The 16164-nt window shown below is 31.8% G+C and overlaps 1 protein-coding gene across 1 annotated transcript in view; it reads right to left on the bottom strand.

Moving 5' to 3' along the window:
- milt (trafficking kinesin-binding protein milt) overlaps positions 1-16164 on the bottom strand; it is a 113981-nt gene that overhangs the window by 9236 nt on the left and 88581 nt on the right. Inside the window, 3 exon segments of the mRNA XM_074175161.1 lie at positions 11330-11640; positions 13140-13349; positions 13411-13539. Coding sequence (XP_074031262.1) covers positions 11330-11640; positions 13140-13349; positions 13411-13539 — 650 coding nt within the window.

The raw sequence follows: 16164 nt of genomic DNA, 5'->3' as shown, positions 1-16164 counted from the left end.
GTAAATGATATCTGATTTTTATTCCACAACGAATGTTTGAAATACAAACTGAGTAGAGAAAAGTATCTTCTGTATAATTCAGTGTTCATATAGAAGTATTTGTTTCGAAAGAATTTTTTTGTTTCGTGTAATTCAATGTTTATATGAAAGTAGCTGTTTCAGGAGGATTTTCTTTCAGTTTGTGTCTGAAAGTTACTTCTTTGCATGATCTACACATCCATGTATAGAGTTAACTTATTTTCAAATTGATTACTTCCTTCCTTTCTTTGAAAGATTCCCTCATCCTTTTTTTGTATCAAGATGGAGTAGTAGAAAGCCAAAAACTTTCTTTTCCAAAAATTATTCACTCTTAAAAATATAACCCCTTCAATTCAAATAATCATCCTGTCCATATTGATTAAAAAGTGAAAATAAATCTTTCGTTATTTAAATGGTATTCACATACAGACAAGTCAAGTTGCTCATGGCTTTGCACAAAATTTTTCATCCATCTATACAGCACAAAAATCAGATTATAATATGAAATTCACGGAAAGTCATATCACAAACGATATATTTTGGTTGAACGAACAGGATTTTCAATTAGCTGTAAAAAAATTGAAACCAAAGAAATCTGCTGGAGTTGACCATATACCACCATATGTACTGAAAGCATGTTCTGAATGGTTGGAATCTCTACTCCTATTCATTTATAATCTAGCGATTAAAAATGAAGAGTTTCCAATGGTTTGGAAGTCAGCCATATGTGTACCCATTTACAAATCCGGGGAGAAAAACGATATCACTAATTATAGGGGAATTTCCATAATATGCCCACTAGCAAAATTGTTTCAGCAAATCCTATACAACAAAAATTTATTTTCATGCTCAAAATACTATTGATGAGTGGCAACATGGTTTTGTTATTAAAAAAATCTATAAATACAAATTTATTCCTATTCCCCAATGATGTTTGCAAAACTTTTGAGAATAAACAGCAACTTGATTCGATTTATACAGATTTCTCGAAAGCTTTCGATAAAGTTGATCATGACATATTGCTTTCAAAACTCAACAAATGTGGTATCAACAATGGTTCAATCAATAATTATCTCCAGAATAGCAACTTTGTAGTCAGATATAATGGTATTTACTCTGATCCCTATGAAATCAACTCGGGTGTCCCACAGTGATCAAACTTGGGGCCTTTGCTGTTTGTTTCATTTATCAATTATCTAACATCATGTTTACATTTTTCCAAAGGGTTCCTTTTTGCAGATGATTTCAAATGCTTTAAAGAAATTCAAACCGTCAGAGATTGTGTTGCACTACAAAAATACATTGATAGGATATATAATTGAAAATAAATTATACTTCAATATTAATAAATGTAATATCGTTACCTTTTCATTGCGAAAAAAACAACATTGAATTCAGTTACCAAATTGGAGATATTTTCCTTAACAGAAAAAATGGAGTGAGAGATCTTGGGATTATTTATGATCACACTTTGTCATTCTCGAAACATTTTGATGAAATTTGTAAAAGGGCTAACAAAATGTTGGGATTTATTATAAGATCTAGCTATTCATTTGTGGAAGTATTCACAATAAAACATCTTTATATCACACTTGTAAGACCAATATTAGAATTTGATTCGCTCATTTGGAAATCCCAACCACAGATGCATTTAAGCAGATTCGAAAAAATACAAAATAGGTTACTGAGATATCTATACTATTAAGGAAAATATTGTTGGCTGGAGTACACAAAAGTCAGATCAATGGATTTGAGGCAGCATTTCAAAATATCATCACTTTATATTAGATGGGATATAACAAATAATGTTTTTATACAAAGTGATAAATAACAATATTACGGATATAAACATACTCGAACTCAAAAATTTTAATGTTTCTCAGTATCCTAAAAGATGTCCAATCCTTTTTAAACTACCCAAGGCCCAAGGCAAGTAAAGAAATAACAGCTCTGAGTCCTCTCTAGATCATCCTTCAAAAAGCAAATGAAATGAATGTTTTAAAAAATTTAGATTTCAGTAATTCATTCTCAGGTTTCAAATATGATGTTATTAATTATTTATTAGAAATATAACTGTGATCGTAGAGAATAAGTTTGAAAATGAATCTTTCAGTGTATATGTAGAGAAGTAAGCTCACACAATTAATTTGTAATAAGAATTTCCATGTAATTAGGCTGTTAATTCTGTATGGAAAATAAAATAAAATCACATTTTTTTACTATTGTTAAGCATCATTCCTATTACTTTAGAAAAATTTTCGGTATATTCATCACCTTTAATTAGAATTGTTATTGTTGAATTCTCTTCTATATAGTCTATAGCTACATAGACAAATTCACTTATACTTGCATCCATTGAACCATTTTTTTCATCATCAGCTGCCTTCTTGGTGTTATCTTCTTCAAAATTCTTTTCACCCTCATTATTTTCTGTAGGATTTTCATTGCATTTTATGTTGGATACATCCTTTGTAGTTACCAGAGGAGTAATGTCCTTTTTAGTTTGTATATTGAGACTATAATTTTTGTACATCACTAGAACCTTGAACCCATTATCCAAATCATTTTCACCTGACTTCTCCCTTTTCTTTCTCAGTTTGACTCTGTTTTTCTTTCTCGTGAGAGTGAATTTACGTTTATTTTTCTTCTTCATATTTATTTCATTTTCAGTTTTGCTTTTCGTTTGAGTCCATTCTGTAGAAAAGGTAATAATGTCTGTCTGTGTTCCTTCCTGTATAATAGCTTCAGTTTCAGTTATATTGTTTTCAAGGCTTGTTTGTGTACAAACATCACTCACATTGTTTTTATCATCAATGCTTTTTGCTATAAAGGATTCCAGTGTTTGAACTTTTTTATTCAAGTTCCTTATCTCTTGTTCTCTTTCTTCAATCATAGCTTTGAGTTCTGATTCCATATCGATTGATTCATCTAAAATCGTTTTTGAATCTAACTGTAATTTGCTGATTTGTTTATCTTTTTCATCATTGTCCTTTTCAAGTTTATATAATTTTTTCTCACACATTTCATGTGAATCGTCAACAGCTGATTCCAGTGTAGAGTAACATTCTTTACACATTATTTTGTAAGAATTAATAAAGTGCACGTTTTTCATTCGCTGCAAACAGCTCTTGTGTAGAATGCGGGAACACTTAATGCACACATAGTAAGTAAAATTAGGTTTATTCTTGCAGCACATGAATAAATTTTCAGCATTATTTATAGAGTCACTTTCCTCTAACACTACAGAATCGGCCATTTTTGGTCAGAATTTCGAGACTTGCAAACACCTACAATGTGGATTTAGAACTTTTTTATTCTTCTTTGGAATCATTTAAAAAAGACTGTAAAAAGATTGTAATTGATTGGCTTATTTCTGCCTTTCTTTTTTATGCTTTTTCCCTACATCTAGCTGATAGTTATAGTATATATGAGTGAATTTATTATTTTGTAAAAATAGGCAATGCCGTGGATAAATAAATAAATGTCGAAAAAAATATTACTTTCTTAAAGGAGTTTATGAGGCCGAAGATGACCTTTTCTCTAGAAAGGAAGAGATAATTCGGTGGAACACTTGGAGTAGATTTCCTCCCTTGTAGTGATATTTTGAATTACAAAAACATTTCAGATATGCCTTTTTGTTGTGTCTGTGAACTTACAACTGTGTGTCAGAAAGTTATTATCATTATCATCAAGTATATATCAATATTACCATATATGATTTGATGACTTTAGCTATTGGTTTAAGTTAAATAATTGATATAAATGAAGATTTCAGAATCAGTTTCTGATGCAGTTGAATACAGAATGGTTACACTGGTCTACAGTGGTTTTGTTGCCCTAGATATAAGATTGATTTTGGGTGTATTTATACTCACAATTCATGAAATTATCAATGGTTTTGTAAGATTTGCTCTCGTTTTCTTTTAAATATTTATTTTCATTTTACATCACAAAAATTCGAAAGCAAGAAACAAAATAACAGATATATTTATAATCTCAGTTTTATTTGGAAAAAAATATGATACTTTGAAGTAAATAGAGAGGGAAATTTCGAAAACATGTTATATTTCTTTTAAGAGCTTTTCTTTTATAATTTTTCAGAGGACGATCTCTTTTTAAAGACCAGCAGAAATCGGCCATCATGTGACAATCCCATCGACCCTGATATCTTTCTTCCATTACTTTTATATCCTGGTGGAACCGCTCTCCCTGCTTCTCACTATAATTTCCTAAATTATCTGGAAATTTATCCAAATGGTTGCGAAGATAGTGTAACTTGATAATCATATTTGCTCCTAGAATCTGAAAGTTTGACAGCATATTTTGTACAATTTCTTCATAATTTGGTGCTTTATGGTTACCTAGGAAATTTTCGACTACCAACACAAAACTTTCCCAAGCTTTACTTTCCGGAACAGTCATAACTTTAATAAAATCAGTGAATTTAATCAATTGCCGTATTTGAGGACCATCAAATATTCCACCTTTCAACTTTTCCATACTAAGTTTTGGAAATTTTCTACAAATATATTTAAAACAATCTCCTTCCTTGTCCAAAGCTTTTACGAATTGCTTTATCATTCCTAACTTAATATTTAAGCTACTTGCATATATTATCTGTCACTGTTCTTGCATCTTTTTATTATGTCTACTTAACTTCTAATAACATGTATATATACACTAACTATAGATAAGCACAGTTGCTTTATGTTCGGTTCTGACTAGTCTGATAAAGTTTTATACTGTATGTACCACATGTATAAAATCTTTTAATGATGAATAAATTTCTATTCTATTCTATTCTATTCTATATGCAATGGTGGAAGTATAATTTTGTCTCTGCTCACCAAAGGCTCTCTTATTACACTAGCTTTACCGACAGTTAAAGAATTTCTTTCAAGCCAAACATCTTGTTCCCAATGACGTTGCTTTGCTCTACTGTCCCACATACAAATGAAGCAAGGGTATTTCGTGTATCCACTTTGTTGACCAAGTAAAAAATTAACCATTTTTAAATCCACACAGATCGACCATTGATGCTGATGATGATTTTTTCTAAAACTAATTTGACATTTTCATATTCTCCTTTGAGTTTTGTAGAATGGGCAATTGAAATTGATGCAAATTTATTTCCATTATGCGGTAAGACGCATTTTAAACTTCTTTTACAGCTATCAATAAAAAGACGCCACTCAGTAGGTTTGTATTCTTTCAAACCCATGTCCAGAGCAGCTTCGCAATATTATTACAGTATACCAATCCTTCATTTTCATCAAAAAATTGTAATAGCTCACTTTCTCGCGTTCTGTACGTTGTAATTCTAACTGTCGGTGCCAATAATTTTTTTTCTTTCAATCATGAAGCTAACAATTCTGATCCTTGTTTCGATAAATTTAGATCACGTATCAAATCACTGAGTTAATTTTAAGAAAACAACTTTGGCGTAGATGTTTCACCTTCCCATTCACTTCCACTGGTAGACCGATTCGATTTCTGTGAATTTGGCAACATCATTGTTTCTGAGGGCATGCGAATCACTTGTGAAACATAAATAGGCCGAGGGAGATTTTCACCGTGTAAAACAGGACATTTTGTAGACTGTAAGCCTGGATATCTCCACATTTGATTTCGATTAAAACCTTTAGCATCTACTACGCAAAAGTAACAATCATCGAAATGATTCTTAGGCTCCATCCAGATCATAGGAATAACAAAGTCTAATCCAGAACGTTCTCCTTTTTTCTACAACCGCAAAGACTCAACGCAAGACTTACAAACTTTATTAGGAACCCATGATTTATCTAATTTGTCCATTTTAAAACCGAAATATTCAGCATAAGTTTCCTAAACAAAGTATGTGATATTTCTTCTTTGTTTTTTTTGATATATAAATACCACAAATATAACAGAATAAATCACTACTATATTTGCACTTCTTTCGTGACAAACTCATGTTTAAAAAGACAAGATAAATATATTAGAACGGACACTCATCAATTGAAACAAAATATTAACATATAACAACTTATCCAGATTTCCGTGTTAGTACTTCAATATTATCAAATAACTGAGTTCTCAGCTGTTTTGCAGAGCAAAGAAGTTGCGCAGAAGCATAATCGTGACTGAGAAAATAAATTTATTTTACTAACAAGCCGATTATTATTAAAAATACAAGATACGCAAAAATCATAAAAAATAGAGCACATTCAGTACTTTCATAAATATATTCGTGATTTAGGCACTCGAAAACATAAAAATTTACAAAAATATCCAGGGCAACACAATTTTTTTTTTTGTAGAGCTGTGTTATCAACTTGAAACTATCCAATGAATAAACTCACATGATACTCAAGGCACATTTCCTATTGAAAAAAAAAAAAAGAAAGACCTCGCTCCTGCTTAACTTTCAAAAATTTATCAGTTATACTCCTCATTGTAGTTATTGTACTCTTTTTTGATTCATTCAATTGAACATTTCCTGTGCTTGGAGGGTGTTTTGGAGAATTAAACTGAATCAGTATCAATGTTTATATAGCGTTCAAAAGCGATTCCTTTAAAAAAAACACCATTTTTGACTTCATTCTAGTTTTTTGTTGAATGCTTGTGTGTTATTTTTAATAATGTAACAACTTAAAAAAAAACTAGTTCAGTTATTTCATATGTGATGGAATTTTCTCATATTTGATAAAAATCTCTAACATATTCAAAAAACACTTCATTGTGAGATTTTCACTAAACGGTTTTAAAAAACCGCAACACTTGTTTCGCTATTCAATAGCTTCTTCAGACGTGTCTATACACGTGTAAAGTTTTTTTAACAATAGCTTCTTGCCTACAGGGTGTTTAAAACTCGATCCTCACCATCGGGAATTCGGAAACTATGAGAGATACGAAAATGGTTAAATTGGGGCAAAGTTACGTATTTACCTGACTAACAATATGCCGTTGAGAAAGTTCTAAAATTTCGATTATATCCGGAGATATCCGGAAAAACAGAAATTTCGGAAAACTGTTTTTATTTTTTGTGGCTTTATTTTTCGAAGCATTCGAAAATAAATTGCACTTCCACATTGCCACTTTTTCCCTGCTACATAATGGTGTTTTCAGATTTGCTATCCGACGTTTCGTCTTTCGGCCACCATCATCAACTTTATTTTTTCTTATGGGCGCTACATTAGATTCTTTCTGTTTTGAATAGAACCAGATTTGACCTTTTCAATGATGTATCATAAGTTATCATTCTTTTTCGAAAAATTGGAGATATTGAAAAAAAAATTCTTATCATAATAGGCTTTTGGACTTTGATGTATCTAAAATTTGACTTTCAATTTGTTACACTCGATGACATTTTGTTATCGTACAAGTTACTGAATTTTTGGCGAAAAATGGCTTTCACGAATGATACAAATGATATAAATTTATTACAAATACGATAGAAACAGTGTTAGGACATCAGAAATGTATTTAAACTTGTATTCCGAAAGACGACAACCACATCGAACTATGTTCAAGTTATTGGATCAAAATCTCAACGAGTTTGGCTCATTTGAAAAGCCGAGAAAAAAATACGGAGACAGAATGGAACAGGAAACTAAATAAAATTTGATAAATGAGGTATGTATGAGGTAAGTTAGACATTGTATCCTTTTCAATAAAAATTAATAATTTGCAGATAAACATGAACCCGGAGAAATCTACACGTCAAATTTCCTCTTATTAGCCAATTACAAAATTCTAATCGCCTTTTGAGATCACCTGGATGCAATTTTTGAGATATATGTATTTTGTAACATTTTAACCCTGCACGAGTCGCATCTATTTCTCGGGCATGAGAGGTCGCTGCGGAGTGACACTCCGCACTACAATATAAGATGAATTTTAGCCACAGTATGAAATAAAATTGCAAAAGAATAATGGTTTACTTTCATTTCAATATTCAATTCAATTTATTTATTAGGAATCATATAAACAAAACACATAACATAAAAACATTTGATGATTTAGATGATTTATGCACTTAACATAAAAAATATTTGACACAGAAATAATGTTTAATTTCCTCAATAAAAAATTGTATGTCTGAATTCTTCGCTTGTCTCTTGGCTAATTGAATCATCATCCAAGATTTCTTGCTCTGTGTCAGTATCCAAAATTTCAGTATTTTCGACGTCATCTTCGTTTTTATCTTCGTCATCTTGAAATTCATCTGGCATTGAATCTTAAATGTAAACATTCTTTCATCAGACGCTGAAGACGTTGCTGTTCTTTTTCATAATCCATATTACCTGAAACCGTAGACTGCTGTAACAATTTACATGGATTTCATAGAAATGCTTATTCGGCAAAATAACCTGAATACCATGTCTTGAGCAAAAAAACAAAAATAGTACACATGCCTCTACTCAAGTTTCGATTATATATATATATATATATATATATATATATATATATATATATATATATATATATATATATATATATAATATTGATATAATTATTAGATAGACAAATTATGTACTTACAATATATTCTAAAAAGTGATTTCACAAAAAAGAGACACGTAAACGCTCGCTGCGGATTGTCGCTACGCACTTCTTAATATCTTGGACTGACCTCAACTTACCAAGCAATTGGTAACGACTAGTTAATTTACACGCTAATGGCGGAAGGTACCAAAGCGCGGACGGCCGAAGGAATCGTAATGACCGAGTTATCACGATTACCAGTCACCTGCGGAGTGAGACTCCGCGCGCGACCTCTGTAGGGTTAAACAGCTTTTTTTGAGATGTCTACAAGCACTTGTATGACAAATATTCATTTCGGAGGAAATTTGACGTGTAGATTTCCCCGGGTTCATGTTTATTTGCAAATAATTAATTTTTATTGAAAAGGACACAATGTTTAACTTACCTCATACATACCTTATTTATCAAAATTTCTTTAGTTTCCTCGTCCATTCTGTCTCCGTATTTTTTTCTCGGCTTTTCAAACGAACCAAACTCTGTGAGAGTTTGATCCAATAACTTGAACACAGTTCGATGTGGTTGTCGTCTTTTGGGATACAAGTTTAAATACATTTCCGATGTCCTAACACTGTTTCTATCGTATTTGTAATAAATTTGTATCATATCTCTTTTTTCTTCATTCGTGAAAGCCATTTTTCGCCAAAAATTCAATGACTTGTACAATAACAAAATGTCATTGAGTGTAAAAATTGAAAATCAAATTTAGAAACATCAAAGTCAAAGCCTATTATGATAAGAATTAATTTTTTTCAATATCTCCAATTTTTCGAAAAAGAATGATTACTTATGATATATTATTGAAAAGGTAAAAAACTGGTTCTATTCAAAACAGAAATAATCCAATGTAGCGCCCATAAGAAAAAAATAAAGTTGAAGATGGTGGCCGAAAGACGAAACGTCGGATAGCAAATCTGAAAACACAAGTATGTATCATGGAAAAAGTGGCAATGTGGAAGTGCGATTTATTTTTGAATCCTTCGAAAAATAAAGCCAGAAAAAAAATAAAAACCATTTTCCGAAATTTCTGTTTTTTCCAGATACCTCCGGATATACTCGGAATTTCAGAACTTTCTCAACGGCATATTGTTAATCAGGTAAATGCGCAACTTTGCCATAATTTAACCATCTTCGATCTTTAATAGTTTCCGAGATCCCAATGGTGAGGATCGAATTTGAAACACCCTGTATACACGCCTGAGGAAGCTCCACTCAACACGTGTATACACTCAACACGTGTATACAATAGCTTCTTCAGGCGTGTTTCGCTATAAAAAAGCCACTTCAGGTGTGGCTATACACGCTTCTTCAGGCGTGTCTATACTCCAGTATACAGTATAAACATACCTGAAAAAGCTATTGTATAGCGAAACACGTGTTGCGTTTTTGTAAAACTGTTTAGTGAAAATCTCACAATAAAGTGTTTCTTGAACTCAGTCATTTCCATACATTCAAATATGAAAATTGTTTCAACTTTTGTGATTTTATGATATATTTTTTAGGGTTTATACGCCTGAAGGGTAGTTTCTGCTAGAGTATGATTACATTCCATTTTCCATATTGAAGATATAGGTTCATAATAGATTATGTAAAATATATTGTCGCCCTGTATGTAGTCTTGGTGCAACAATAAATATTCATACAAATAACATACCCCTTAATGAAGTTTTAGTGCACCGGCAATGTAATCACTGGAATCATTAATGAGATTACAACTGAATAGACTTTATCGTCTATTTGGTTACAACACTTATTTCTAATTTACAACTTAGATGCTGTTCAGACCATTACATCATACCACAGTGCAACACCTTCAACTATATTTCACCTTCTAGACAAATCTCATCCGAAGCGTTGTATGCCTCCTACTCCATCTATCAGTGGTACTTAATACTAGTGTTGATTTGTTACTGACTAACTCCAAAATTAGGGTGAAACATAAAGTTACTGTAGAATCTAGACTGTTGAGGTACTGCAAGTGTAATAAATACTAAACAAGATTTCCAAAAATAGAAAAATTGGCATGATTGAAAGAGTAAAATTTTTCATGGAATTACAAATAGCTAAATCATTTCATTTGACGTCATCATCAAAAAAAGTATATGAAACCCACAGTTTCCAGACAAGGAATGCCAAAAAACTAAAGCGGAACTTCACGAGTACAAAAATAAATAAATGTACTGTATTCAAAGAATACTTTAATGTGAGGTTTCCACTTGAATTCAATCTCAGATTGAAGTGAGTTTTATGAAAACGCTATAATGGATTTTCATTCAGTATCGGTGAGTTTTCATTATATTTTCAAATAAATATACCTCAAATTTATAGAGGAATTGGAAAACAAACTTCCTAAAGAAAAAACCTTTTTTACAGAAAAATCTAAAAGTACCTAACAGATATTTTCTAACATTGAATATGCTTTGTTGGTATGGAGCATCTATGAATTGTACATTAACATAGTGAAGACAGTTAAAAAAAATTCTCAGGAGTGAAAATGGAGTATTTGTGCAGAAATTTCAATTACTACAATCCAAACTGGAGCTGGATTGTAAGGATTACCAAGTTTTCTGAAACACAACTACTTTAAGTCTCCTCTTTAAAATGAAAGAACACTAAAATGAACCGGAGCTTGTGACACTTCTCGTGAAGTATCACAATCGAAATTACAGGGATCATAGTCCTTCAATGAAACTCCAAGAATTGATAAGTAGTCTTAATATTATTTATTTTAATATAAATATCCTCATTTTCAAAAATGGGGATTTCCATCGTTAAAAAAATGAACTTACCTCTTTCGTTAAGCATTTTAGCTAATCCTAAAGTAGTGGAGAAAGTACTACAAGAATTTCGCCTGCTCAGAGTCCTAGGAGTATGGGGCGGTGATGGCTGAACACTTGAACATACTGAAGACATCCTACTCCCTCTTTGGCTAGGTGTTACATACATTCCATCCTCTGGGTGCAATATGGTACTATTTGTAAAAGTGTATGTATGAACGGATGTATCAAATACTTTTCCGGGATTGGTATACTCTTCGTCTTCTTCAAGATCACTTAGTGCATAGGATTCCAAGCCGAGGTCCTCTAGTTCCTTGCCAACCCTGTTAATTGAGATGATATACTTGTTATCCGTTTATTCTTATGTTTCCAAATATGTCTCCTCTAGAAATATTCCCAAATATATTCATCACACTCGTTGGTGTGATGAAAACATGCTTCATTTAAATATAAATAAATGTTATCAAATAACATTTTCAAGAGCTGTGAAACCTATGGTATATCCATATAAAATCAAATATATTAATCTAACGTTGACTAACAGCGTTCATTACTTGGAAGTGTTGTTTGATAGCAAAGTAACCTTTAAAGGTCATATTGATCACATTATATCTAAATCACTCAAATTATTGGGATTTGTTCAATGATCCACAGATAAATTTTCTATAAATACTGTAATGAATCTGAAGCCGGCCCTGACCGATGTCCCAGTCAGCAAACGCGTGATGCATCGCGAAATACCGCGAAAACTCCGGATGGGTCCCGAAATCCGCAGAGGGATCCGGAACGTTCGTTGACGATATAAAAACGTCGCTCTTCGTCCCGAAGAGTAGTCTGTACCAAGAAAGCGAATCGAGCGGTTAACAAACGGTGAAGATAAATTAAGCGTTAGTTACTGAGTGATGTAAATAAATTAGTTGTGATAGTAAAGTATTGTTAAAATAAATTTGTTTAAGACAGTTAATTCTTTAATTCGTTACAATACCTTTGAAATATTGTACTGTTCTTTGGTACGCTCAGTATTGTAAAATAAATGCATGATATGGAGTCCTCTATACCAGACAGATACATCTATGATTGAGAAAGTACAAAACAAATTTCTGAGATCATGTGCATTTAAGCTCGGATATCTGAGGTCCGACTATGAGTACTCAGACATTATGCTTCTTCTGAATTTATCTACTTTGGAGCACCTCCGAGCTGAAATTGATCTAAGACTTCTTCATAAAGTTTTAAATGGTGATATGAACTGTCCATTTGTAACACAAATGATTAACTTCAATGTAAATTCAAGAAGAACCATAGTGTCGGAGTTGTTTAAAGTTCCTTACTATTCTATGGCTTAAATGAAACCATCACCAGAATGCTTAGGTTAGCAAATAAGAATAGCAGCTATATTGATTTGTTTGGCTCATCCTTGTACTCTTTTAAAAATCAGGTTAAACCTACTATGAAGAAACTGCTGATTATTATTATTATTAATAATTAATTGATATTTGTTTTTTGGTATTCTATATTATTATTCAAATTGTTTATTTTTTCAATCACACTATTTATGTGTTTATTGTATAATGTCAAGTCCGTAAATAAATAAATAAAATAAATAAATAATTGAATGTTGTTTAAAGACTGTATATTAAAAACATAGTTTTTGAACTACAGAATTTCATCACCACAAATATTTATATAAAAAATTCAAAAGTGGTCATTTTATATTCATATATCATTTGTGTTTCACCGTGTTTTTCTTGCATTTTCATAAATTCACAGTGCACAATAGTTTGAGTAATGATAAACTTAATATGAACGGAATAAAACCAACCTTATTTTAACACCAGGCCTTTCATCTAAAATACCCCCAAAGGTAGGTTGAGCAAGCTGTGACCACTGATGTAAAGTTTGTGATCCCTCCATAGGCTTAACAATCTGCAACTTCTCAGGTAATTTCCATCCACTGTAATTACTGGAACCTGTAGACATTAAGCTGTCTGGTGTTCGACATTCAAATGGAAGATATGATTCTCCATCATAACTAAGAGTAAAATTCATAAACATTTGATAAAGATAAATTGCCATCAAAATAGTTTACTTACCCTCCATATGTAGGCCCATGACGAAGATTTGATCTTCTCGCCAAGATTTCACTGGGAGTCAACTTTTTCACAGCTGCCTCCAGTTCTGTGGCACCTGGTACACCCGGGACTCCTTTTCGTGGAACTCCCCTAAAAAACTCAATAGAGTTCAACCCTTTTTGTTTGAAAATACTTTTATTTTATAAGTATATAAAATATAATTTTCCCTCATTTGGCTTAACAAATTTTAATGCATTTTCGTAATTATCTAAATCTATGTTGAATTATGGCAAACAATTACGTGGAATTGTGTTTTTGAAAACTCGATAAATAGCAGTGTATTTCTTAATTCCTGGTCAGTACCTGGTGAATGAATAATTTGGGCAAAATTCACGAAAGTGAATAACTAAAAAGAAATTATTATTTCTTATGAAAAGATGAACTTAAAAACTGAACATTCGTTTGGACAAGAACAAATTAGGAAAATTTTTGAATATAATATAATAAAATATAAATCAAATCATATATAGATAAAACACCACCATATTATAAAGTGCTACTACAAAGAATAAATTAATTTATTGTTAAAAGGATTCGCTAAAATACTCTTCCAACCTATAATAGGGTCTATCAACAAGTAGGTTCTTTACCGTCTTTTTGAAATGGATGTTTCTTAGATTTGCAGATATCATTTCTAATGGTAAATGATTGAACAACTTACCACCATTATAGTATATGGAATCCTTGATTAAATTCGAAGTTGGGGTGGAAAGTCTAAAGGCAAAGTTGAACTTCGATTTATGTTTATAAATAAGGCAAACCATCTCTAGGATAAAAAGTGCGATGACTGTTAAAATTTTATTGGCAGTGAACAAGTTTCTGCACGATTCTTTGTGTTTTACTTTTCAGAGACATCTTCTGTAATATCAATACAGAAGAGAGAAGGGATGAGTAGCATGCTCCCCAAAAAGGTATTCCATAACGTAGTCGAGACTTAATAAGTGCATGGTGAACGGTCTTTGCGATATGGAAGCCCGTCATTTGAAACCACTCTAACTGCATAACATCCGAAGGAGATATTACTCTTGAGTTGTTTAAGGTTTTCATCAAATTTCAGCCTATTATCAATTAATACACAGAGAAATTTTGTGTTTAATTTATTTTGTAATATAGCAGCGTCTATTGGAATTTCATCAAGCGAACATTTGAATGATATTATATTCGTTTTAGATGCATTGAGAGAGAGAGTAAATTTGCATTGTACCAGCTTTTCACCTTCTTCAAGTCGGATGATACTATTTTATTTAGCTTCACTGAGTTTTTTCATTCCACAATATTGTAGTATCATCCCTGTGGTATACCAAATTCAATGGCCCTGTTCTCTGAGAGTTCCGTTGTCCTCACCATTTGACTCTGACCTGAAACTTACGATTCGAACCAAGTGTTCGTTACACCTCTACATCCATATTTATGAAGTTTTTTTAGTAAAATTTTATGATTGACGCAATCAAACGCCTCTGAAATATCGCAAAATATTGCGGTGGCTACTTCACCAGCATTCAATTCTGAGTAAATTTCATATAAAAAAGAGAAGATAGCATCATTTGTATCTTTTTCCGCCAAAAACCCAAACTGGTTTTTGCTTATAATGCAGTGCACTTTTAAGAATTCATCGAAACCTACTTTGACTTTGAATAATTTTTGTTAAAGTCGGTATTAAGGAAATAGGACGCAGATTGGAGGGATTATCGGAATCATCACCTATATGTAGTGGAATGACAACGGAAGTTTTCAGGAAAGAAGGAAATAAGTCCGTTCTGAATGAGGTATTAATAATAGCGTCCAAGGTTCCTAGAGCATTGAGTGGTAAATTCAGAAGAATCTTAACGGAAATATCATCATATCTGGCCGTGTTTTTGTTTTTAATATCATGAAGTGTTTTGAACAATTTGTTAAGGTCAGTGTCTTATAAAATAAGACTGTCATGAATTTTTATATTTTCTATGTTGATCAATGGATTAAGTGGGAGTCCAAAGTTTTTATTTTTTCTTTTACCTTTCATATCACTATATAAGTTTCTTCAATTTTATTCTTCGATTCTCCCATTCTGTTGCCGTAACATATCCTCTTAGCTAGTTTAATAGTGGATTGATAGACTTTTTTGTAATCATTGAAATAGTCTCAGAAAAATATTTCGTTTGTGAATTTTCTGATATAATGCAGTGAGCGCAGGTTTCTAAGGGATGTTTTCAGTCCTTTTGTCACTCATGGCTTTTTACATCTATCTTTAATGATTTGTTCTGGAAACGAATTATTGAACACATCGGACAATGCACTGAGGAATGATAAAAAGGGGTCACATTTAGAGAGTATGCTCACCCAGTCTATTTCGAGGCAGTTTTGATAGACCCTATCATAGTTTGAACGACTGAACAATCTACCATACTTATGTATGGTTTGTTTTTTTTGTTGATTTTGAAAGAATAGAACATGTCAGTGCTTCATGATCAGATAATCCAGATGGAATAACTGTGCATGAAACATTTTGCTTGTCAATATTGCTACAAATATAGTCGATGCAGGATGCAGAAAATGGTGACAATATGTCAAAGAAATTGTAAGAAATTAGGTAAATTAATAAATATGTAATATATCAATCATTCCTTTTTTCTGACATTTGAAATATCAATATTCCCGACAAATCTTCTGATATAAATGTTACCAGTTCTGTTTTATATAACTCATACGATAAAAATTATTGTACTAAGATATAAA

This window comes from Leptinotarsa decemlineata, unplaced genomic scaffold (genome assembly GCF_025532065.1).
Source record: "Leptinotarsa decemlineata unplaced genomic scaffold, Ldec_3_MD MMD2_tig00000882_RagTag_RagTag, whole genome shotgun sequence".
NCBI lineage: Eukaryota > Metazoa > Arthropoda > Insecta > Coleoptera > Chrysomelidae > Leptinotarsa > Leptinotarsa decemlineata.
This window is presented reverse-complemented; position numbering and strand designations above follow the sequence as displayed.